Consider the following 23542-nt stretch of genomic DNA (forward strand, 5'->3'; position numbering starts at 1 on the left):
CGTGGTTGAGAGTTTTGTGGTCTCACTGTAGTTTTGTTTTTAAGCTGGTTTGTAATTTGAGGGGGTCTTTGGTGGTTTTCTTGTAGATGTTTCCTTACCTAAACTAGATAACATCAGTGCACTGATGATGTTACCTAGTTTGGGTCATGAAATGTCTGCAAGGAAACAACCACCAAGGACCCCTCATTTCAACCCTGACCTTGTTTATTGGTTTGTAGTTTGTTTGCACAGCTTAGCACAGGAACGTTCAGAGTTCCTCTGTGTTGCATCAGAGTCACAAGATCTTGATGCATCATCCGAGGCCAAATTTCATTTTATTTCATCACAAAACAGTTGATGACTATTTGGAGAAGGAAAGTTATACTCTAACATTAATGGAACAATGTATGTTTATGTAATGGGATGCGGTGGCTCAGTGGGTTAGGACGCTGAGCTTGTCGATCAGATGGTCGACAGTTTGGCGGGTCGAATCCCAAGTGCCGCATAACAGAGTGAGCGCCTGTTACTCGTCCCAGCTTCTGCCAACCTAGCAGTTCGAAAGCACATAAAAATGCAAGTAGAAAAATAGGGACCACTACGGTGGGAAGGTAACAGCGTTCTGTGCGCCTTTGGTGTCTAGTCATGCCGGCCACATGACCACGGAGACGTCCTCGGACAAGCGCTGGCTCTTCGGCTTTGAAACGGAGATGAGCACCGGCCCCTATAGTCGGAAACGACTAGCACGCATGTGCGGGGGAACCTTTACCTTTTATGTTTATGTTTTGCTTTCTTTTAACATGTTACACATAGATTGTAAGATTGTGGCTTTGTGTCCAAAAGCCTTCTGAATCCTAAGATGATCCATTTACAGCTCTGAGTTGGATCATGCTTCCTTTGAATAGAGTTCATTCATAAACTAGTTCACAGCCTGAGCAGTAAAAGGAAACTATGGCCAAGGAGAGCCTTTGGACAATTATATCTGATATGCTAGCTGTGTCCTTTCTTTAATCAGGAAGTACAGTACATATACATTCATGCCCTTGTCACCTCATGGTTGGACTACTACAATTTGTTCTTTGTGGAGTTGCTCTTGAAGACTATCTGCAACTGTTCAACACACACTGCCAAGTGGCTATGGGTGTGCCTATCTTTGCTAATATCTCTATTCAAGAAGCTGCACTGGTGGTCAGTCATCTAGGTACAGTTTAAATTGCTAGTTATTACCTTACCTCAGTGTCTGGATATTTCCAAGACTGCCTGATCTGAAATGATTCTGTAGTTAAATCAGGGAGAGGCCTTTTGAGGATCCAGTTCCAAAGAAAGGTCCATTGTAGGGACTCTATTGTCAATGCTACCCCCATTTCTGTGGAACAATTTGTACCACCTTCCTGAAGGGTTTCTTTGGGCCTGATGAAGCAATTGGGGATGTAAAATTCAGGCTTGCTGTGGGGACTTTCAATAAACAAAATTTTGCCATCCCCTTAAGTGAATTGGTTACTAAAGAATTAAAAAATCAATTATGTTTCTTTAGAGGGGCCTGATGGTTAGGCAAGAATGGGCAAATTAGTTGCAGTCTGTGATCTGGGGCTGACTTCGCATTTATGACTATTTGCATATGTATCTTCAAAAACCAGTTGACAGTGGGTCTGATGGAGCAAGAACATGGAGTTTATCCTGACTGGAGTTCACTAAAGCTGAAACCATTTTGAAGTATCATTGTCTCCTGAGGTAGATTTTGCTTCTTGTTCCGGTATGTTCTTAGGGATATATGTACATTAGCAGGTATTATAAAGTTATTGGGCACTATATAACCCAAGGGAATGAAATTTTCTAGTGCAAACTCTGGTCAGCTTGATGTTTTGGGGAAATGGGGAACACTTGACAATGAATGCCTGAAATTGGAGAATGAAGACAATTGTGAACTGGTTTCTAGGTGACATGTATATTACTAATTATTCTGTGACAAATACTAAAACCTCCATTCAACGTTATAATATTAAATCCAGCAACAAAGCATGAAAGGGACATTGAATAACATACAAAGACATGACAATTACAGGTAGTCCTTAACTTACAACAGTTCATTTAATGACTGTTCGAAGTTAGGTCCCTGAAAAAAGTGACTGTTTTTCACAAGACTGCAGCATCCCCATGGTCATGTGATCAAAATTCAGACACTTGGCAATTGACATTGCAGTATCCCGGGGTCATGTGATCACCTTTTGTGACCTCCTGACAAGCAAAGTCAGAAAGTAAGTTAGTAACTTAGCAACTGCAGTGATTCACTTTACAACTGTGGCAAGAAAAGTCTTAAAATGGGGCAAAACTCACTTAACAAATGCCTCACTTAGCAACAGAAATATTGGGCTCAATTGTGATCGTAAGTTGAGGACTACCAGTACCTTTTCTTGATTCCTTGAAATGATGTTCAAGCTTCCCCAGGACGGTTTTTTTTTTCTTTTGACCAGGATCATGGAAAAAACACTTTCTCAGAAATTATTTTTGGACCAACAAAGAACAATTTAAAAAAAGCCTTAATTGGCTATGTAAGAAAGACCAAAGCACCCTACCTTTCGTTCGCTACACACTTAAAATTGTACATTACTATGTTTGCAAAAAAAAGTAATCTATTCATTCTCATTCAATTTTTTGGTATTTTCATTTTTTTTAAAAAAGGAGAACATTTCTGAGAAAATTGCTTGAGCATGGTGGTCTTCTACTTACTGATTTTGACGTAGCCAAGGGGAGTGGGTAGATGTTTCACTGTAAAATCATTTGTCTTGCAGCCCAGTCTCTGGTTTACCACACTTCAATGAATTTTTCATTTACAGGTTAATATTGACTGAGCTCAGTGAATCTTTCACCAGTTAAAATTTGTAACAAATAGTATTTTAGGATTTACGGGTAATCCTAAATTAAATTCCCCAGGGGGGTTCAAGATTGTGTATTTAGCTGCTCTTTCCCCCACTCACAACAGTTTTATTAGTCTGAAATAAATAGCTATCAAAAAACAATCTCATTGAAAAATCTGGATTTTCCAAGTCAATTTCCAACCAGACTTTCCTACAGGATGTCATGGGGCATGTTGGGACCACAACTTACAAGCAGGCAGCATGTTGGGACCACAACTTATTCCAAGCAGGCAGCATGGTAAATTCCAATCCATCTGGAGACCATTCTTCTCCTATAAATTGAACACCTTTTAATTAATCAGATGCATCTTTAATCCAGGATGATTCTCTAGTTTCCAAATTAACTTTGGTGTAGAATAAGTGGTTTAGCCAATCATAATATCCTTTGAAAAATATAATCTCAGCCCACAGAACAGAGCAATTCTCTATAGTTCGGGGCATCTCTGTGTACATTTTTAAATAGTTGAATGGATCAAATAAATATACTGTGAAGCAAGGGCTGAGTTTCCCTTCTTTATTGATATAAATGTAGTCCTCAACTTAGAACCACAACTAAGACTAGAATTTTTGCCATATGTTGGTTGTAAAGTGAGTCACTGTGTGACTGGATTTGATTGGATTTGACTTTTACCACGGTTATCACTGAGTGAATCACATGGTGGTTAACCAAATCATGTAGTTAAGAAACTCTGACTTTGCCAATTGACTTTGTTGGAAGCTGGCTGGGAAGGTTGCAAATTGTGATCATGTAACCATAAGATGATAAAACCATCAAAAACGTGAGCCAGTTGTCAAGCACCTGAATTGTGATCCCATTCCCCTTATTTATCCCATGAATTACGGTCATAATTCACTTTTTCAGAAGATGTCATAACTTCAAATTATTGTTAATCAAGTGGTCATAAATTGAGAATTATTTGTAGTTAATTTCCTGTATATAACAGAACTATGCAGTGGTTTTCTATGATTCCACAGAATAAATGCTAATAGGGTCTCTAACTTGATCTCTGAAAAATGGCTGTTTTCTTTAATTCAAAATGGGCTCTGCAGGTAGTTAGGAAATTACATTTGGTCTTTTTAAAGTGATGTTTTTGATGCATCAGTATGCATGTATGAAAGAGACACACACAACACAAAATTTCTATCAAAATAAATTCTACAATATAATGCAGAATTAATCAGGACTATATAATAGTTTAAGGGACACGGTGGCTCAGTGGGTTAGGACGCTGAGCTTGTTGATCAGAAGGTCGGCAGTTTGGCGGGCTGAATCCCGAGTGCCACGTAACAGAGTTGAGCGCCTGTTAATCGTCCCAGCTTCTGCCAACCTAGCGGTTCGAAAGCATGTAAAAATGCAAGTAGAAAAATAGGGACCACTACGGTGGGAAGGTAACAGCGTTCCGTGTGCCTTTGGTGTCTAGTCATGCCAGCCACATGACCATGGGGACATCCTCGGACAAACGCTGGCTCTTCGGCTTTGAAATGGAGATGAGCACCGGCCCCTAGAGTTGGAAATGACTAGCACGCATGTGCGAGGGAACCTTTACCTTCATATAATAGTTTAGACCAGAGGTTCCGTGGAGAGAGGTTTTTCCACAGAGCAGAGGGTGCGTGGTTTTGTGTGCTCCCTGCATCCCACAGATGGGGCTTTGCTTGTTTGTGTGGACCGGTTACTGGCATGCCGCAGCCCAGTACTGGTCCACAGACCAGGAATTGGGGACCTCTGGTTTAGACCATCTTCTCCAAGAGAAGGGAGAAATCTGCTCACAAGGGAATCTGACCTTGGCTATTCCTGTCACCTCACAGAAAACGATTGATGGGGTATGCTGTGGGTGAATGGGGAGTAGGCAAGAAGGCATCCTACCATCCAAACAATTCTATTATTCAGAAGGGGGAAATAATCCCAAACAGGTCTTTGGGTGATTATCCAAATAATTTCCAGATCTCCCCTATTATGACAAATAGTATAATTCAATTAATGCACTGTGCTCACTAATTTCAACAGATTTAAATATATTTGCACTGGAATGTGTGCAAAGGCTAAAAGTCCATCAAGCTCCTTTTAAAAAAGCAAACTTCTCCGATACAGAAAATTACTTGTGACTTATTCAGAGAGACCATCTCATGCTTCCTCTTTTCCTCCCAAATCCATTTAATCTGCTGCAAAATTACTCTGGGGGGGGGCCCTCTGTGGAAATCCACTACTGATTTCTGGTGCCTAATGAATGGAAGAGCTAATTTAATTCTAACAGATTAATTAAAAAAAACACCTTTGAAGAAATAAGCATTAAGCGAAGAGTATTGTAGCGGAAAATGAAAACTCATTAACTCTAAATTGCATTGATATTTTCTGTTCTGTGTTGTATTTTGCTTGCATTTACTTATTCCCTAGGTTTATATGTGTCCAATTATTCTTCCAGGGGTTCAAGGCAGGATACATTTTATTCCCTTCTCAATTATATCCCATAACAATTCTGTTAGGTAGAATGGGTAACGTGTTTGACATATTTGTGTTACAAAAATCCTGAATGCATAATGCTGTATTCATATTAACCTGACAGTTTGTGGAATGGCTTGAGGGAGGAACTCCAATTATATTGAAAATGAAGTACAGTAGATCAAATTCAGTATAAGACTGCCCTCTACAGGACCATTCTTTTCAATGTGAATGTGCTGCCCAGAATCGACTTTAAAATTTACTGGAATCATGGAAGTCATCAACCTCTGCTTCACTACCTATTTTCTGATTGATGGACAAATATACAAATTTACCAACAAATCAGAGGAACACTCATGGGGTCATCTTGCTCAGGGCTCATAGCAGAGAATGTAATGCAGCATCTAGAAACTACAGCACTCCCACACATACAACCAGAAGCATAGATCCTGTATGTAGACGATACCTTTGTCTAGGAACACCTAGACAAGCCACATAAAACTATCCACAGTATCTTCAAAGGAAGAAAACCCACAAGGGAAGAATAAAATAGCAATACACCACCCTTCCTGGATGTTCCCATCAGCAGAGGAAAATGATAGTACATCAGAAACTGAAGTCCACAGGAAAACAATATACACTAAACAAATGCTCCATTACTAAAGTAACAACCCAACTTCCCACAAGAAGAACTCTAAAAGAACATTATTCAGATGTATACAAATGCACTGCAGCAACCCAGACATCAGGAAAATGAAAAATTTGGAGAAAAAGGCTTCTGAAGCACTGCAAAAATGGGCTCTATGCTTGTAGTGCCTCAGACACCTCCTTCTTCAAATTGTACAACTTGTAGGAGTTTTCTGATGGATCATGAGAATGGCGTGATGTGGCCTCGGGAAGAAGGCTGTGTCTTGCACAGGCTGGGCGTGCTTGTCAACAGCTGGAGAAAAAAAGGAAAGGAAAGTAGGGCATTTTCCGTGCACTTGTGATCTGGATAGTTGGCTGAGGCCTCTTGAGCTGAGGCAGCTTTTCACTGCACTGCAGCCTCACTCCCAACGTGTGCACAGCCTGTACTCAATCATCCCCACCCCCCCTTATCTGGAACGTAGTCTGCTTAATGACCTGTGAGATTGCTTAGAACCAAAACCGGGAGTGCCATGACTGTGGTCATTGAGCAAAGTGGTCACATGACATCTCATTTAATGACCCCCTTCACTCAACACCCAAGATTCTGGTCCTAATTGTGATCATAAGTTAAGGACCACTTGTGCTGCATTACGAAGGAAACATGCTATTTTTACCTGTCTGTAAAAATGCACACATACATTCCATACATCTGTGAATCAAGAATTTTTCTCTAAGCAACTGTACTCAAAATGGACCGTACGTTTCCTTTCACACTTTTTATTTCCTAAATCTTAAAACTACTTGCAAAATTACTGCCAATTGGCATCTGTTCTTTTGTATTTCCAACAACAACTGAAGAACAAGGATATTGTGGTCGGCTGCCCGAGTCCCCTTTTGGGGGAGATGGGTAACTTAAATTTACAAACAAGCAAACAAATATGAACATGATTAAAATTGGAGAAATGGGTTAGGGGAAGAGAAGATGGAATCTCAGAACATAAAATATGTACATTATCTTTGGTAATTCTATTGTTTTACTACTTCTATTTTGCTAGATTGAGTGAAGCCTTTTGTTTACTGGAGGTTTATTGATTAGACTTTCATCATTTGGACCCATGGAAATGAATTCCTCATCAAATTCCATCATGACTTGAACTTCTTCTACCCTGTCATCAACCTTAGCCTAGATCTGTCTGTGGAACAAGTGCACTTCCTTGATGTCATCAAAATCCACACAATGGTGACACAAATACCATGTTATAAAGGAAATGTACAGATTGACATGAAGACCCAAATATTTTCAGTTTCTATGCAGAACACACCACCAAATTTAATTATCTGTGCTCACGCTCTATGCTACAAACAGATTTGTTCTGACTTACTTGACAGAGAAGCTCAACTGGTGGAATTAAACCAGGCATTCAGAAAATTGTTTACCTAAGGAGATTAACAGACAAATCAAAACAGCTACATCAATTCCCAAGGATGAACTATTAAAAGCTGAACACAGAAACAGAACACCACTGCTTGTTATATACAGTTCACTGCTCAATCCACTTAAACTCATTATTAATAAGCTACAATCCATGTTGGACAATGACATTGCACTTTCTGAGGGACTAGGATAGGCCCATACCTGCATTCATGCAACCTTTCAATTTGGTGTAGATTCTTATAAGCAACAAAAACAACAGGATGATGCCAATATGGGAACCAGTCCCTGCCACAAGCCCATATATTTACTTTGCCTCGACATCTACCATTAACACCATGAGAGGTACCTACACAAGTAGTCCTCAACTTACAACCATTGGTTTAGTGACTGTGTGACATTACAATAGCACTAAAAAAGTGACTCATGGCCAGTTATTGTATTATCTGTATTATTTATTTATTTATTTATTTATTTATTTATTTATTTATTTACAATAGTGCATTCTATAATCTAAGTAATACCGTATCAGCAGGGCCAATAAACAAAAACGAATTAAGCAACTGATAAAAACAGAATAATTTTACTTGAAAATACCAAGAATATACTTTAATTATTGTAGCATTACAGAAAAAAATAATCTGATGGGCTGATTTCCATGTGATAGTTTTAACTATTAATTTATCTGTAGTATGATTCTAAACAGATTTTATTTGTATAATTTGTATTACAATACCAATTTTTTTGGTGCTATAATTCTAAACAGATGCATATTATTAAAAAAAGCTGAAATCAATGGTATCTATTTGTGTTTAATGTGTTTCTGATAATGAACAATAGCTATTGTTTTAGCATAAAGTTATTTCAGTCACTTGGTGTACTAGTGGCCTGTTATAAATCTTTAAATTATAATCCATTTCTAAATTTTCAGTGCCACAGAAAAATGAGCATGTTATTGGATGATGTAACATATTACAAGTTGAAAAAACAATATTTAAACAAGAATTACATTTAGGACACAACTCGACAAATCATGATGCAGACAGCCATTTGCCTGAAATGGTATAAGGTATAAGGTATAAGGTTTCCTGCCTGAGCAGGGGGTTGGACTAGATGACCTCCAAGGTCCCTTCCAACTTTATTATTATTATTATTATAAGAAGAGGAAAACAGATACAGTAAGTCAGGACAACCTTTGTATAATATTTTGATTTTAAAACAAAGTGCTCAAATGTGATTAGCTTAAATGCTGTATAGCAACTGTAAGATGAAGTCATCCTCCATGTAATTTTATGCATACTTGTGCCTTTCACAAAGAATAGCTGATTCAAAATATTATTTCAGAAAACCTTTTGGCTACTAATGCTCATTATTAGAAAAACTTTGCAAGATGACCAAATAATGAGATGAGCATAAACACAATATAGCCCAATTCAACACGTTTACTTGGAAGCAAGTGCCAGTGGGGCTTATGTTCATGTGTGTATGCACTGAAACAACATTATGAGGACCCAGATTGATGAGGACCCAGATTGTTGGGGGCAATAAGCTGACTTTGTAATAATGCCGCTTGGGGGGGGGGGGCGAAAGCCCTAATAAGCAGGCATATACATAGAATGAAGGCTATTGCTAAGCACATTGGTTTGTGCTTAAATTGTAAGCCGCCCTGAGTCTTCGGAAAAGGGTGGGATATAAACGGGATTAAAAATAAATAAATAAATAAAGTTTGTATCTAGCATTTATGCTTCTCAGAATTTTTTTTTATTGAAAAGTTTTACAGTACATTTTATCTTATGCTTCTCAGAATTTTTGAGCTACAGTGTTTTCCTGTCAGTTTCAACTAGCCTATTTTAACTGTATAATTCAGCTTCTCATACACGTTTTAGAATACTGCTGCAGGTTTGCATTAATTAGACTATAACAGCTGGATAAAAACAGAATCGTCAGAATCTGCTTTGAAATATATTGTGTCTGAATATTTTAAATTTCAAACACCATAACAGACTTTTTACATTAAACTAGTGCTCTAGTCAAAGAATTAAGATTTTATTTCACGTCTTTTCTTTCTTTTCAGCTTTAAAATTCTTTTGTTGGTATTAACTGAAGGAGCTATCAAATCCAAAGACCTCTATCAATGTAACCTTTAACTGAAACAATTTTGCTAGCTTGGTTCTATCAGCAATTAGAAGGGAGCCTCTGAGCATGTATAGCCAAATTATTAAGTTTATGAGGCAAAATGCTCATTTTATACTGGAACAGCAGTATGAACATAGAACATCCTTGGTGCACCCTACATGGTGCCAAGCAATGAACAGACGATTTTGACGCAGATGTGGATACTGCAGAAAGCAAGCCAACATCAGCCAATATGTTTGCTACAAACCCAACGTAGCTGTCGGTCCATAGTGAGATCTGTTAATTCATCTATAGATCTCCAAGTGCATTGGCAGGCATAGGCCCGTGATCCCTTCTTCATTAGCATCTTTGTTTTCAACTTGCTGAATTCAGGCATGTTATTCCTAAGAATTAAGAACATTTTATTTCAACTGAGCTTAGTTCAACTGGTTTTAAAGTATCATTGCTTAGAGTAAAAGAGACACTGAGTAGAAGTACTTTCATTCACAGAAAGTCTGTGAATCTCCAGTTTTGTCAACCTCTGACTTTGATTCTGTTTAGTTCCAGTTGATTCTGGAATCACTGTTACTGTTCAGAAGTATTATTGTTTATATGTGTGCATAGGCATGCAGCTGCAATGGGGAGGGATATGTCTTCAAAGAGAAAAAAAGAAAGTCCAGTTGCCTCTTGAAAAAGTACATTTGGGACAACCAAGGCCTGGATAAATGAGAATCTCCATAGACATGTTTATTGGAGGAATTTGCAAATGTCTCTCTTGATGGGCATAAGTAAACTTTCTGCTTTCTTTGCAAAGCAGAAAAACCTCTAGATATTGCAGAACTGCAACTCACAACCACCCTAAGTAGTCTGGCCAATAGTTTCATCATCTCGATGGAGACCAAAATTCTTCTCTTGTTCCTTCAATGGAAAACCATCAATATAAAATCAATATTGCATACCAGATATTCTGTAAGTGGGACAATTCTTTATTGGCTCCTGTATATTAAAAATAGTACCGTAACCCTATGCTGTTGTACATGCATAATTCTGACATTATATTATAGGAATAATTTCTCCATGTATTTATGAGTTAATCATAATCACATACGCTTTAAAAAATCTCTCTCTTACTACTTGACTTGATTGAATTTAGTCTCTAGTAAATGTGTTTAGGATTGCAAATAGGCAAAACCAAACATGACATGACATGAGAACCATAATCAAAATTTATCTTGCCCACAAGGGAGAAGGGGAAATATCTGTGCTAAAAATATCTGTTGTATTTAAAAAAAAATTGGCATAACCTACAAATAAACTTTCAGTGGGAATACAATTAGAACTCCTGATATTGTCCATAATACTTACCTAAAAAAGAGGTAATCACATGATTTGTCCCATTGATAGTCATTATAATGCAAAACACGGAAGTCACATGCAGTGCAACGTAACTGATCACAAGTTCTATTGAAAGAAAGAAAAGACAAATGTTGTTGGTTTATTTAAAAAGAATATGAGGCCTCCATTATAGTAATTTGAAATATTGAAATGTTCAACAACTGTTCTTCAGTTAACTTTTCCTTTTTTCATTGATAAATCAATTTAGTAAAGACATTGGACAGGTTTGGACTGGAATTAGTTTAGTCTTATGGGGACAAGTACCACCTTTTCCTGTGAGGTATTTATATAGCTATTGAGGTCAGTTGGCTCTCCAATAATATGATTTAGGTACTCCAAAACTACATATACGCTCTTTCTGAAGGAGGATGATACCATTTTAAAAACTTAAACTTCCGATTCCAAAACTGAAGAACCACCATAAACAAAGTCATCATCTTGTCCGGATTCAGTCTTAGTTTAAAGCCGCACATTTATCACATACAATAGCTGTAGATATTGGTTCAGGATGTGCGGAGCCTGTCCTGATTCAGATGTTTATGGATAAGTAGTCATGTGTTATCTACATATTGGTGATATTCAGCTGGAAAACCCACAATGCCTCCGGAGAGGCACTATCACTCTATAGTTTCTGTGACACCCTTCAAACAAGAAGCAGAACCAATGTAACACAGTGGCCCTTAACTCTATTCCCAACTTATGGAGATGGTCCAGGAAAATATCACGGCCAAGAAGCATAAAAAAACTTCTGGGAGATCAAACAAAATCTATTCATTTCCCACATTCTATTGGGAGATTATATATGAATTTCTCCCCAAACCAGGTCTTGAACTGAGACAGCAAAGCATGAGGATAATTGGTCTTTGCTACAGAGACCTGCACTGCAGACACCATTATCTGGCCATTTGTGATAGTGTTGTAGTTGGTAAAAGCCTTTAGATTTTATCACAAGATGGTCTAGCCATGACACTATAGTAAGTGAAATTTCTCTAATATCCAGGCTGTATCTCCTCAAGTTGAGGCAAAAGCTAAATTGAGGGTGTGTTCCACTATATGCATGGGAATAATATTGCGACAGATCCACAATTAACATGAAGAACAGAAAATTCTAAAAAAGCCCTGCTAAGGCAGCGTTTGGGAATCAGTTCTGGAGTTTTCCAGTGTTGCAACCCTGACCTCTCAAAGTCTATCCACCCCTGCTCTACATTTCATTATATGGTTAATGTGCAAACTCAATAGAAACAGCACCTAGATTCCTTCATGTTGTGAGATAGAATTAACATGATTAGCAGTATTAAAAAAGACATCATACCTCTTTGAAATATTTGTTCCAATACCATATGGTGCAGTGCTTCCACCAAGGTATACTGGGCAACATCTACCAGAATTAAAATTAGGAGTCTTTAAAAACTATACTCACATTATAAACATTTTATTTCTTAGCCTTATTATCATAGTATCTAGGGAAAACTTTTTAACAGCTTTGAAGAATGATAAAGCATGGCAAATCAGAATAGGTTTATGTTTATTTATGTTTATTTACTAGTCATAAAATATCAAGCAGAGCTGAAATAATAAATGATGTAAGCACTTAGAAAACTATCAGAGCTGCAGAGCTGGATCCAGATTAGATTGGTTATTAAAGCGCTGTGATTTTTGCTGGTTTGTATATTTGAAACTATTGCCCAGAAAAACCTAATAGAGCCTTTTTTTTACTGCCTTCAGATCCTTCCCCAAACTCATATTTTCTATAGAATCTGACCAGCCTCTTAACTTATAGAAACTTATGGAAATGTTCTAGAACATAGCTTTATCAGAATGAGATATTATTTACAATTATGCTTAAAATTAGAACTGAACTAAATCCATAATACTCTTCCAGACAAAATCTTTTTGTTACTCCCCCTTTTCATGTATATATTTAACTCTATAATTTCAGGAGACGTTGAGTCATTTTGTTGTTGTCATTAGGAATTAGGAATCGTTTTTAAAAAACAAAACAAAAAAAAAACAAATTTACTGATCCATTTGAGATCGTCCAAAAATCTATTAATAGTTCTTGATCTGTTTGTCATCACTTCTGCTAGCACATTCCTTATGCCCACTGAACCCTGTTTTCCTTAAATATCTATGATGTTCTTAATTTTAAAAATATGAATAAGAAGCTGGGATGTTATAAACCAAAATCCTGTTGTCAGCTTGTATTTTCACAATGTCTCTAGGCCCCAGGTAAAACCTAGAGGCTAGTCTAATCTTTTGCCTTCTGCTATAAGGACATTGTAAGGATGTATGCAGCCATAACTGCAACTATTTTGTGTATATAACAGTTTCAAAATTCCAAATGGCCCTGTGTTTTCTGGTCTACTCTAACTGAAGCTGCATAATTATCTGAGAATGAGTTCCACTGAACTCAGCAAAACTTACTGTTGTAAAGCCAGATATATTTTATAGTGGAAATTCCACCACTCATAATAAAATTTATTTCTATATATAAGATTATCATTCTATCCGTCCACCCAGGTATCTAATTTGTCACCCTTTTCTCTACATTTTTATTCAGCATGCTTATGGGAAGATGGAGTGACTGCAACTTAGACTGAGTATATATAGCTGAAATAACCACATTTTCCCTGCTTTCATTTCCTTCCACATATTCTGTTGCTTTGCTTATTCAGTTTTGAATGCTTATGCACACAACTGTTGCAAAAGAGATGTAATAATAAAGGATGGAATCTAAGTGTATCTAATTCTGGATCCAACCCAATATCTCTTTCTTGACTGACTGCCAATACAATGAAATTTAAGTTAGCCATTTACTAAGCATTATACATTTAATTGTAAATCTTACTTACTTCTTACCATGGGTTTGAATGGAGGTATTGTTATTTTCAGATGATGAGCAGAATAATCTAGGAGTTTGTTTCTAGCAAAAACAAAGAGAACAAAGGACCTTTTAACCAATTGTATAATTATTGGGAACAGGTGAAGAGTTAGGAAAAAGCATAACCCCAGTCCCTGCTTATTCTGATTGATCGATGTGTTTTTCTTTTCTCAGATATGTACTTACTGTGAAATTTCTGAAATAAGTACTTTCATCTATATCCTTAATTATTTCATCAATATCGTCTTCTTCATTGGCTCCTTTTGTCAACATTTTGGTAAATCTAAAGAAGAAAATGGAAGAGAAGCATCACTGGGTTAAAAAAAGATGTACCCGTATTTTCCCGTGTATAAGACGACTTTTTAACCCATGAAAATCTTCTCAAAGGTCAGGGGTCGTCTTATACGCCGGGTGCTGAAACTTTAGGGACAGGGCTGGCTGGAAAACCTGGAGCGGATCTCCCATTTAGTCTGTGCAGGGAAAGCGGGACCAATTGGAGAAGAAGCTGCAGTCTGTGATTTTTTACAGGCTGGGGTCTGGGCGTCTTTCCTTCTAAAGTTGAAGAGCAGCTGTAATTTATCCCAACTTGAAAGGCAGGTGGGGAATGCAGCAGTCAGAGCAGCTGCTTAGCTCTAAGGACACATTTGACTCAGGAACTGGGTGGGCTGACTGGAAAACCTGGAGCGGATGTCCCATTTGGTCTTTTTTTTTTTAATCCCATTTATATCCCGCCCTTCTCCGAAGACTCAGGGCGGCTTACAATTTAAAGCACAAATCAATGTGCTTAGCAATAGCCTTCATTCTATGTATATGCCTGCTTATTAGGGCTTTCACCCCCCCACCACAACCAGCATTATTACAAAGTCAGCTTATTGCCCCCAACAATCTGGGTCCTCATTTTACCTACCTCGGAAGGATGGAAGGCTGAGTCAAACTTGAGCCTGGTGGGATGCGAGCCTGCACTAATTGCAGGCAGCTGGTGTTACTTAAGGCTCTGCGCAGGGAAAGCTTTAGAGTGAATTAGGAAAAGTGAAAAAGTGAATTAGGAAAATAGGGAATGGTTGCTGGAATTGGGTATGTGTAGTTTAACGAAGAGAAGGGTGAGGGGTGACATGATAGCAGTGATCCAATATCTCAGGGGCTGCCACAAAGAAGAGGGAGCCAAGCTATTCTCCAAAGCACCTGAAAACAGGACAAGAAGCAATGGATGGAAACTAGTCAAGGAGAGAAGCAACCTAGAACGAAGGAGAAACTTCCTGACAGTTAGAACAATTAACCAGTGGAACAACCTGCCTCCAGAAGTGGTGAATGCTCCAACACTGGAAGTTTTTAAGAAGAGACTGGACAGACATTTGTATGAAATGCTGTAGGGTTTCCTGCCTGAGCAGGGGGTTGGACTAGATGACCTCCGAGGTCCCTTCCAACTACTACTTCTTCTTATTATTATTATATTATTATTATTATTATTATTATTATTATTATTATTATTATTATTATTATGTTTAATCCACTTGCACTGTTTCATGTTTACATGTTTCATGACAAACAGCCTTATGTTTATAAGTGACAGTTTTCCTACTAAGTACCTGCATGTCATAAGCATTTGAATTAAAATTGCCATATTAAAATCAAATCTGATGTTTTTTAATTTTTATTTGGTGTGCGTTGGAAGAGGGGTAGTCTTATACGGTGAGTATAGCCCAAACCCTATAATTTAACAGGAAATGTAGGGGGTCTTATACGCCCAGTCGTCTTATACGCCGGAAAATACGGTAGTCATACCAAGTGCCCACTCAACCAAAAAACCCCACTCCTCTCACAATACCTTTATTTAAGAGTTAACCATAATTCAACCAAAAAGGCTGCAAGCTTTGAGATTTTGCAGAAATCCTCAAAAGTTTAGGTAGGATAAAAAGCAAGGAAATGTGGAAAAAAGGAAAATGTCAACAATCTGAATGTTCTGGCCACAACACCTGTATTTTAGACTTGTACTGTACACTGTATGAACCTAAAATATAGTATCATCAATAAAACACAGTGTACTCATATAGTATGTAATTCACCGGTCTGGTAGAGGAACAACTACCAGATTGAGGACCCAGATTGTTGGGGGCAATAAGCTGACTTTGTAAAAATGCCACTTGGGGGGGGGACGAAAGCCCTAATAAGCAGGCATATACATAGAATGAAGGCTATTGTTAAGCACATTTGATTTGTGCTTAGATTGTAAGCCACCCTGAGTCTTCAGAGAAGGGCGGGCTATAAATGGGATTAAAATAAAAAAAGAAAAGAAAAACCCATGGACTTCTGAAGGAAAGAATGATGGGCTGAAGATGGCTCTGCAAACAGAGAGCCAATGAACATGGCAGAATGAAGAGCTGATGGGTAGATATGCTGTTTGAAACCTCTCTGGACACAGAGAAGACTTGAGGTCATGCAAACCCAACCTCCCCCTCCCCAGGCACCTGGTCTTTAATAAGACTGCAGCAGCAGAGCCATCTCTGGCACTTTTAGAACTCTGAAGATGAGGGAATAGCCATCTTGTTCATACTGAGGTTGGCACCTTTGAAAGATGACTAAGTTCACATACTTCATACTTTTCTAATCTCTTTTGAAATAGCTTAACTGCTTTTTGGTTATTAGAAACTTTTGCATTTACAGGTTTCATGGCACTGGATGAATTTCCTTGAATACTTAGAGAAAGAAGTTTTAAATACTAGTCTAAGGACTTAATTTTTTTCTTTTTTAGAATAAACAGCAAAAGGGCAATTAAAACTTTGATTTTAGAAAGTTAAAAATGGAATATTACAAATTTGAAATAAGGTTTTGGAATTAATTATAAAAAATCTCTAGGAAAATTCTTTTGTTTTGATTTAAAAATGATAAGCTTTGAAAAAACATAAGACTCTTGGAAAGAACTAAAGATAACAATGAAGAATACATACTGTACATTCAACTTACAATTACAGAATAAAACAAAATATATTTTCACACTGGACATACTGAAGAATATTTTTGAAAAATGGACTCAGACATTAATATTAATAGTGCCAACAGAGATATCTGCTTCTATAGAAAGAGTACTAAAAGATGCCATAAAAGAGAATTAAGTTTTAACCTGACAAGATTGAGACTGAGTTGAATTGCTCGAAGCAGGAAAAAAGGGAGAAACATGCTGTTTCTGAATATTATTAGTATGAAGCAGAACCCCAAAAGGTAGCAACAATTGCATAGAAAGAATTATTGGTGGTTGGGACAACATCCACAAAGACAGAAAAGGGTAAAATCATAGAATTATGCATTTCCCCTTTGGTTTCTGACTGAGCACTGCTATATGCTAGCTCCGAGCATCATTCGTAATAAATAGGACCGCTGTTGATGGCCTTTTGCAAAACTAAAGAACTCGTGAGTCTTTTAAAGCAATCATTAACTGAGAAGAAACTCCTTGGATTCAAAAGGACGTACTCCTACGTGTGCTTATAACAAGGTTTAGGATAATATGCATTAAATAACCCCAAAGGTACTTTTTCAGGAGGCAACTGGACTTGCTTGGGGGTTTTTTTGGAAGATGTTTCACTTTTCATCCAAGAAGCTTCTTCAGCTCTGACTGGATATTCCTTGCAGACTAATATTCCTTGCTGACATAAATATAATATTCCTTGCATAGTCCTTCCATTCCCCACCACCCAGTCAGAGCTGAAGAAGCTTGTTGGATGAGAAGAGAAACGTCTTCAACGAAACACAAGAAAGTCCAGTTGCCTCCTGAAAAAAACATCTTTTGACAATCATGACCTAGATCAGGGGTAGGCAACCTCGGCTCTTTTATGACTTATGGACTTCAACTCCCAGAATTCCTGAGTCAGCATAGCTAACTCAGGAATTCTGGGACTTGAAGTCCATGAATCATAAAAGAGCCGAGGTTGCCTACCCCTGACCTAGATCAGAGGTCCCCAACCTTGGCAACTTTAAGACTTGTGGACTTCAACTCCCAGAATTCCTCAGCCAGCCAAGCTGGCTGAGGAATTCTGGGAGTTGAAGTCCACAAGTCTTAAAGTTGCCAAGGTTGGAGACCCCTGACCTAGATGAACGAGAATCTCCACATTAAAAATGGGGAATCCTTCTTACATTGCCTGGGCTTCCGGTGTGTTTGGAGCTGATTGGGAATCATAGGTCAACCCACCTGGAGGCTGCCAGGTTGGGGACGGCATCGCTGAAGCACCGGAAGTGTTCCAATCGTCTGCCACCTGTCTTTTCCTCTCAGCCTCAGCGACCGAGGAGATGGAGACTCGGGGAGAGAGAGAGAGAGAGAAAGAGAGAGACGGGGAAGGCTGGAGCCTGCGCACTGCTCACCTGGCCCTCTCCCCCGCCGCGACTGCCTCCGCTTCCTCCTCTTGTTCCCTCTCGAGAAAGCGGTCCCTTTTCCGCCCCTGGCTGGCTCGGAGCCGCTCCGAGTAATCCCGCCTCGAGAGACGACAGAACTTGTTCTCTACTTCGTCCAGCAACGTATCCAGGTCGTCCGCCATCTTAAGTCAGTCTCGGCCACTCGCACGCTGGCGCGCTGTCCCATCGCCACGGTAACGAATGGTAGGCGGGGAGGAAAGCCGCGCGCATGCTGGCCACGCCCCTTAGGCGCCTCATCTTTTCCAAAATCTGGTTAATAAACTGAAGTATAAAGACAAAAGTGAACGAAACCTCTTTTGCTAAAAATGCGTCTGAACTGGTCTTTCCTATCAAAAGAAACATTCCACAGGGAACATTTTTTTTTAATCCGTAGTCGGCAGGATTCGAACCTGCGCGGGGAGACCCCAATGGATTTCTAGTCCATCGCCTTAACCACTCGGCCACGACTACAGAACGTAAAGACTCTTTTTTTCGACACAAGTGAGCTCGTCCTGTGTTGCGGCTAAACTGCAATGACGTTACATTTAACAGGCCACGGAGCACTGTTGCGAATGTTTTCTAGAAGTCACGGAAAGGAAAAGCCTTTAGTTTTTCACAAAGGGTAATTATAAAATTTTCCAATTGTTTGCGCTTTGAGACTCTGATACTTGACTTCATTTCCGCAGCGTTTGATTTTAAAACAAGGCTAAATGTATATTGCCTATTTGCACTTTCTTTCATTTTATTCAACTTGTTTTGGAAGAGAAGTGCAGCTAATCAAATCATCTTAAGCTTCATTGAGCTCAGTGGGGCATTTTCAAAAAGTGCTTAAGTTAATGCCTGCCAGTGAAATATCATTCAAGGTCTATCTACGCCTCTGCTATGGGACGTTTTTTATGCAGAATTTGAATTAAGGGATCTAGTACAACTAATAAATGAATACCTTTAAAGGCATTTGCAATTCATAATTTTAGTAGATGTGACTTTATTTTTCTCTTTGGTCAAATTTCATGCCACACTGCCACACCAGCCAGATTTTTTTTCATGCTCAGATTATTTAATCATGTGAGTTTTAACTGATTAGTCCATCAGATATAATTTGCAGATTAACAACATCAGGAAAAGCTATTTTTCTCTTAATAGTATGTATGTAATTTAATGTAAATGCTATTACTGTATTTATTTTCTCTGGCCCGTTTCACTTTAATTGATGATGCCAAGTAGGCAAAAGAAAATCCAGGGTCACAAAAGACATCCATGTTATTTGGTAGCACATAAGAGAAAAATGCCTTTTTCCAACAGTGCATAGCAACTGAACTTTGAATAAATCATAATCATAATCATAATAGTAAAGTTGGAAGGGACCTTGGAGGTCATCTAGTCCAACTCCCTGCTCAGGCAGGAAACCCTATACCAGGGGTCAGCAACCTGAAACAGTGAAAGAGCCACTCGGAACCGGTTCCCTCACAAAAGGAAAAACTGGGAGCCACAAAAAATGTGTGCGCATGTGCGTACATGCGCGCATGCGCAGAACAGGGTTTGACTGAAGAGTGGAGCCAAGGCGAGATAGGCACCTACCCTGCATATTTGAATTGATTGGTTGAACCTTTTTAGTCCCACTTCTTTTGTGGGGGGGGGGGGAAACTGCACATGGCAGAGGACTGGGAGCCGCGGGTTGCAGACCTGTGCCCTATACCATTTCAGACAAATGGCTGTCCAGTCTCTTCTTAAAAACTTCCAGTGTTGGAGCATTCACTGCTGGAGGCAGGTTGTTCCACTGGTTAATTGTTCTAACTGTCAGGAAGTTTCTCCTTAGTTCTAGGTTGCTTCTCTCCTTGACTAGTTTCCATCCTTTGCTTCTTGTCCTGCCTTCAGGCACTTTGGAGAATAGGTTGACATTATCACTTTTGTTATTCTAAACGGTTACCAACGAATAAGCTAGCAGTATCAGAAGCAATACTATAAAGTTTCTTTTTCTGTCAAGTGACAAGGATTCCAAATTTAGACTTGTAGCTTGTTTAGCCAATAAATTGTGATGAACATGTTTTAACTTAGTATAATTCATATAATAACATTTAATAATAATTTAAGTCTCTGACTTGTCTTGCAGACCAATTAGGGCATTTTATGAAACCAAGAATATGTGTCGAAGTGCAAAAAATTGGAAACAACTACCTACAAAAGCAATTCAAGTAAAAAGTAAGATGTTAATAGTATGTGGTGTATTTTGCTAACATACCACTGATCAACTGCTGAAAGAAAAATTGCCTAACATACCAACAACTCTTTTCCATACATAAAATTTGAAGGAAATTTGGATGCATCCCAGATGAAATTAAATACATATGAGTAACACACCACAGTGCTTAAACTGGCCCCCTTTTCCAGGAGAACAGTTACATGCTGATTTCTTGTCCAGACTATTATTTGCTTGTATTTTCAGAATCACAATAATTTAATTGTGGTTGTGGGCAAGTTTCAAAAAAATATCAAAACAGAATCAGCACAGGATGTAAACTATCTGAATTAAATGGCTTGTTCAAGCAACTTGTGAAAGAAATATTAATAATGTAACATGTACTTGGGTCCTGAATTGCACTTAGTTATGAGAGATCTGCTCAGTTCTTTAAATACAGCAAGGAGAACTAGCCATCTTTCCCTTTTCATGTGAATTTGTTGTTGTTGTTGTTAGTTGTGAAGTTGTGTCTGACCCATCGTGACCCCATGGACAATGTTCCTCCAGCCCTTCCTGTCCTCTACCATCTTCTGGTGTCCACATAAGCTCACGCCTACTGCTTCAGTTACTCCATCTAGCCACCTCATTCTCTGTCGTTCCTTTCTTCTATTGCCCTCAATCTTTCCCAGCATTAGGCTCTTCTCCAGTGAGTCCTTCCTTCTCATTAGGTGGCCAAAGTATTTGAGTTTCAACTTCAGGATCTGGCCTTCTAAAGAGCAGTCAGGGTTGATCTCCTCTAGGACTGACCAGTTTGAACGCCTTGCAGTCCAAGGGACTTGCAGGAGTTTTCTCCAGCACCATAGTTCAAAGGCCTCAGTGCTTTGGCGCTCAGACTTTCTAATGGTCCAACTTTCACTGCCATACATTGCAACTGGGAAGACCATGGCCTTGACTATACACACTTTTGTTGACAGGATGATGTCTCTGTTTTTAGTATGCTGTCTAGATTTGCCATGGCTTTCCACCCCAGGAGCAAGCATCTTTTAATTTCTTGGCTGCAGTCCCCACCTGCGGTGATCTTGGAGCCCAAGAAAATAAAATCTGTCACTACCTCCATTTCTTCCCCATCTATTTGCCACGAATTGAGAGGGCCGGCTGCCATGATCTTGGTTTTCTTAATGTTGAGTTTCAAGCCCACTTTTGCACTCTCCTTGTTCACTCGCAACAAGAGGCTCTTTAGTTCCTCTTCACTTTCTGCCATTAGAGTGGTATCATCTGCATATCTTAGGTGTTGATATTTCTCCCGGCAATCTTAATTCCAACTTTCGATTCATCTAGCCCTGCCTTTCTGATGATGTGCTCTGCATATAAGTTAAACAGGCAGGGTGACAGTATACAGCCTTGCCGGAGTCCTTTCCCAATTTTGAACCAATCAGTGGTTCCGTGTCCAGTTCTCACTGTTGCTTCTTGACCCGCATATAGGTTTCTCAAGAGACAAATAAGATGGTCTGGTACTCCCATCTCTTTAAGAACTTGCCACAGTTTGTTATGATCCACACAATCAAAGGCTTTAGCATAGTCAATGAAGCAGAAGTAGATGTTTTTTCTGGAACTCTCTAGCTTTCTCCATGATCCAGCGTATGTTGGCAATTTGATCTCTAGTTCCTCTGCCTCTTCGAAATCTTGCTTGTACTTCTGGTAGTTCTCAATCCACATACTGCATTTTAAGCATAACTTTACTAGCATGTGAAATGAGTGCAATGGTGCAATAGTTTGAACATTTTTGGCACTGCCTTTCATATGAATACAATTCTGAATTTATTTTATTTATTTATATCTCACCTTTATTATTTTTACAAATAACTCAAGGTAGCAAACATATCCAGTAGACCTTCCTCCTCCTATTTTCCCCACAACAACTCTGTGAGGTGAATTAGGCTGTGAGAGAGTGACTGGCCCAAGATCATCCAGCTGACTTTCACAGCTAAAGTAGGACTAGCACTCACAGTCTCTCAGTTTCTAGCATGGTATTTTAACCACTAGACCAAACTGGCTCTCTACAATACAAGTTTAGTTGCAGTTTGTGAGGTGCAAGAAATTCCTGAGGCAAATCAAATCTGGTCTGTCTGGAAACAGCTATAGATGAAGATAAATCTAGAGAAATGCGTTTTCCTCTCAATCCACCTCTGGATTTTAATTGTAGACCTGCCACAGGTCCCAGTCAATATAGTCTCTCCCCTAAAATTTGTAGTTTTATTGTATCTTGCAAGAATTTATATTAGTTGCTATGGGAAAGAAGTCTCCCAAGGTGTATGGTGCATGTGTGGTTTATTGTATACACATTGGCAATATTAAGCATTTATGTTCTGTATAATGCTAGAGGGATTGGGTCAGATCAGTTTTCAAGATCAATAAATGTCTCAGAAGTTATAAAATATAAAGATGGTGGCCAAAGATATATATTTAATTGGTTGCTTTTTGTTTTTACTTCCTTGTAGATCAGAATCGTGAAAGCATGATATTTCCTGTGACATTCTATAGAAATAAATGTTGAGTCCAACATTAAAGGAGCATGATAGGAAGAATATTGATGCCTTTGAACGTTGATGTTGGAAAAGACTGCTGAGAATACCATGGACAATCAAAAAAACAAGTGGATAATCAAACAAATCAACCCAGAGTTCTCAATTAAGGCACAAATGACCAGGCTCAAATTATCCTACTTTATAACTATGATTATTACTACTATTATAATTGTATTTATTAATACATTATATTTATTTATAATTATAACTGATTATAATTATCTACTTTATAACTATGATCTGTGATATATCAACTATCACTTTGTTGAGAGCTCATGCACTGGAGACAAATTCCTTGTATGTCCAATCACACTTGGCCAATAAAGAATTATATTTGGACACATTATGTGAAGACCTAGCTCTCTGGAGAAAGCTGGAAACCTGGAAAAATGGAAGGAAATTTAAAAAAAGATGACAGCAGTAAGGTGGATGGATTCAGTTTCAGGGGCTATGAGTGGCTTGTTGGAGTACTTGAAACAACAGGTTAGGGATAGATCATCATGGAGAAAATCTGTGATTGTTAGGAGTTGAAAATGACTTGCTAGTACATAATATTGTAGACAACCCTGATTATGGAATGCTATAGAGTATCATAGGAATCTTTGGGCAAGATGAGACCATAA

The 23542-nt window shown here is 38.5% G+C and overlaps 1 protein-coding gene across 2 annotated transcripts; it reads right to left on the reverse strand.

Annotated features, from left to right (window-relative positions):
* Window positions 1-7836: 7836 nt before the first annotated feature.
* CFAP418 (cilia and flagella associated protein 418) lies at window positions 7837-18392 on the reverse strand. Of its 2 annotated transcripts, XM_083357886.1 has the most exons (6): window positions 18129-18389; window positions 13965-14061; window positions 13750-13820; window positions 12210-12275; window positions 10868-10963; window positions 7837-9906 (listed from the first exon to the last, which is right to left on the reverse strand). In XM_083357886.1, the coding sequence occupies exons 1-6, from the start codon at window positions 18299-18301 to the stop codon at window positions 9747-9749; spliced, it is 663 nt and encodes a 220-aa protein (XP_083214012.1). In that variant the 5' UTR covers window positions 18302-18389; the 3' UTR covers window positions 7837-9746. The 2 variants fall into 2 exon arrangements, with proteins under 2 accessions (XP_083214012.1, XP_083214013.1); XM_083357887.1 differs by lacking the exon at window positions 12210-12275 and having other exon boundaries at window positions 18129-18392.
* Window positions 18393-23542: the final 5150 nt, after the last annotated feature.

Source organism: Vipera ursinii (genome assembly GCF_947247035.1).
Source record: "Vipera ursinii genome assembly, chromosome: 3".
NCBI lineage: Eukaryota > Metazoa > Chordata > Lepidosauria > Squamata > Viperidae > Vipera > Vipera ursinii.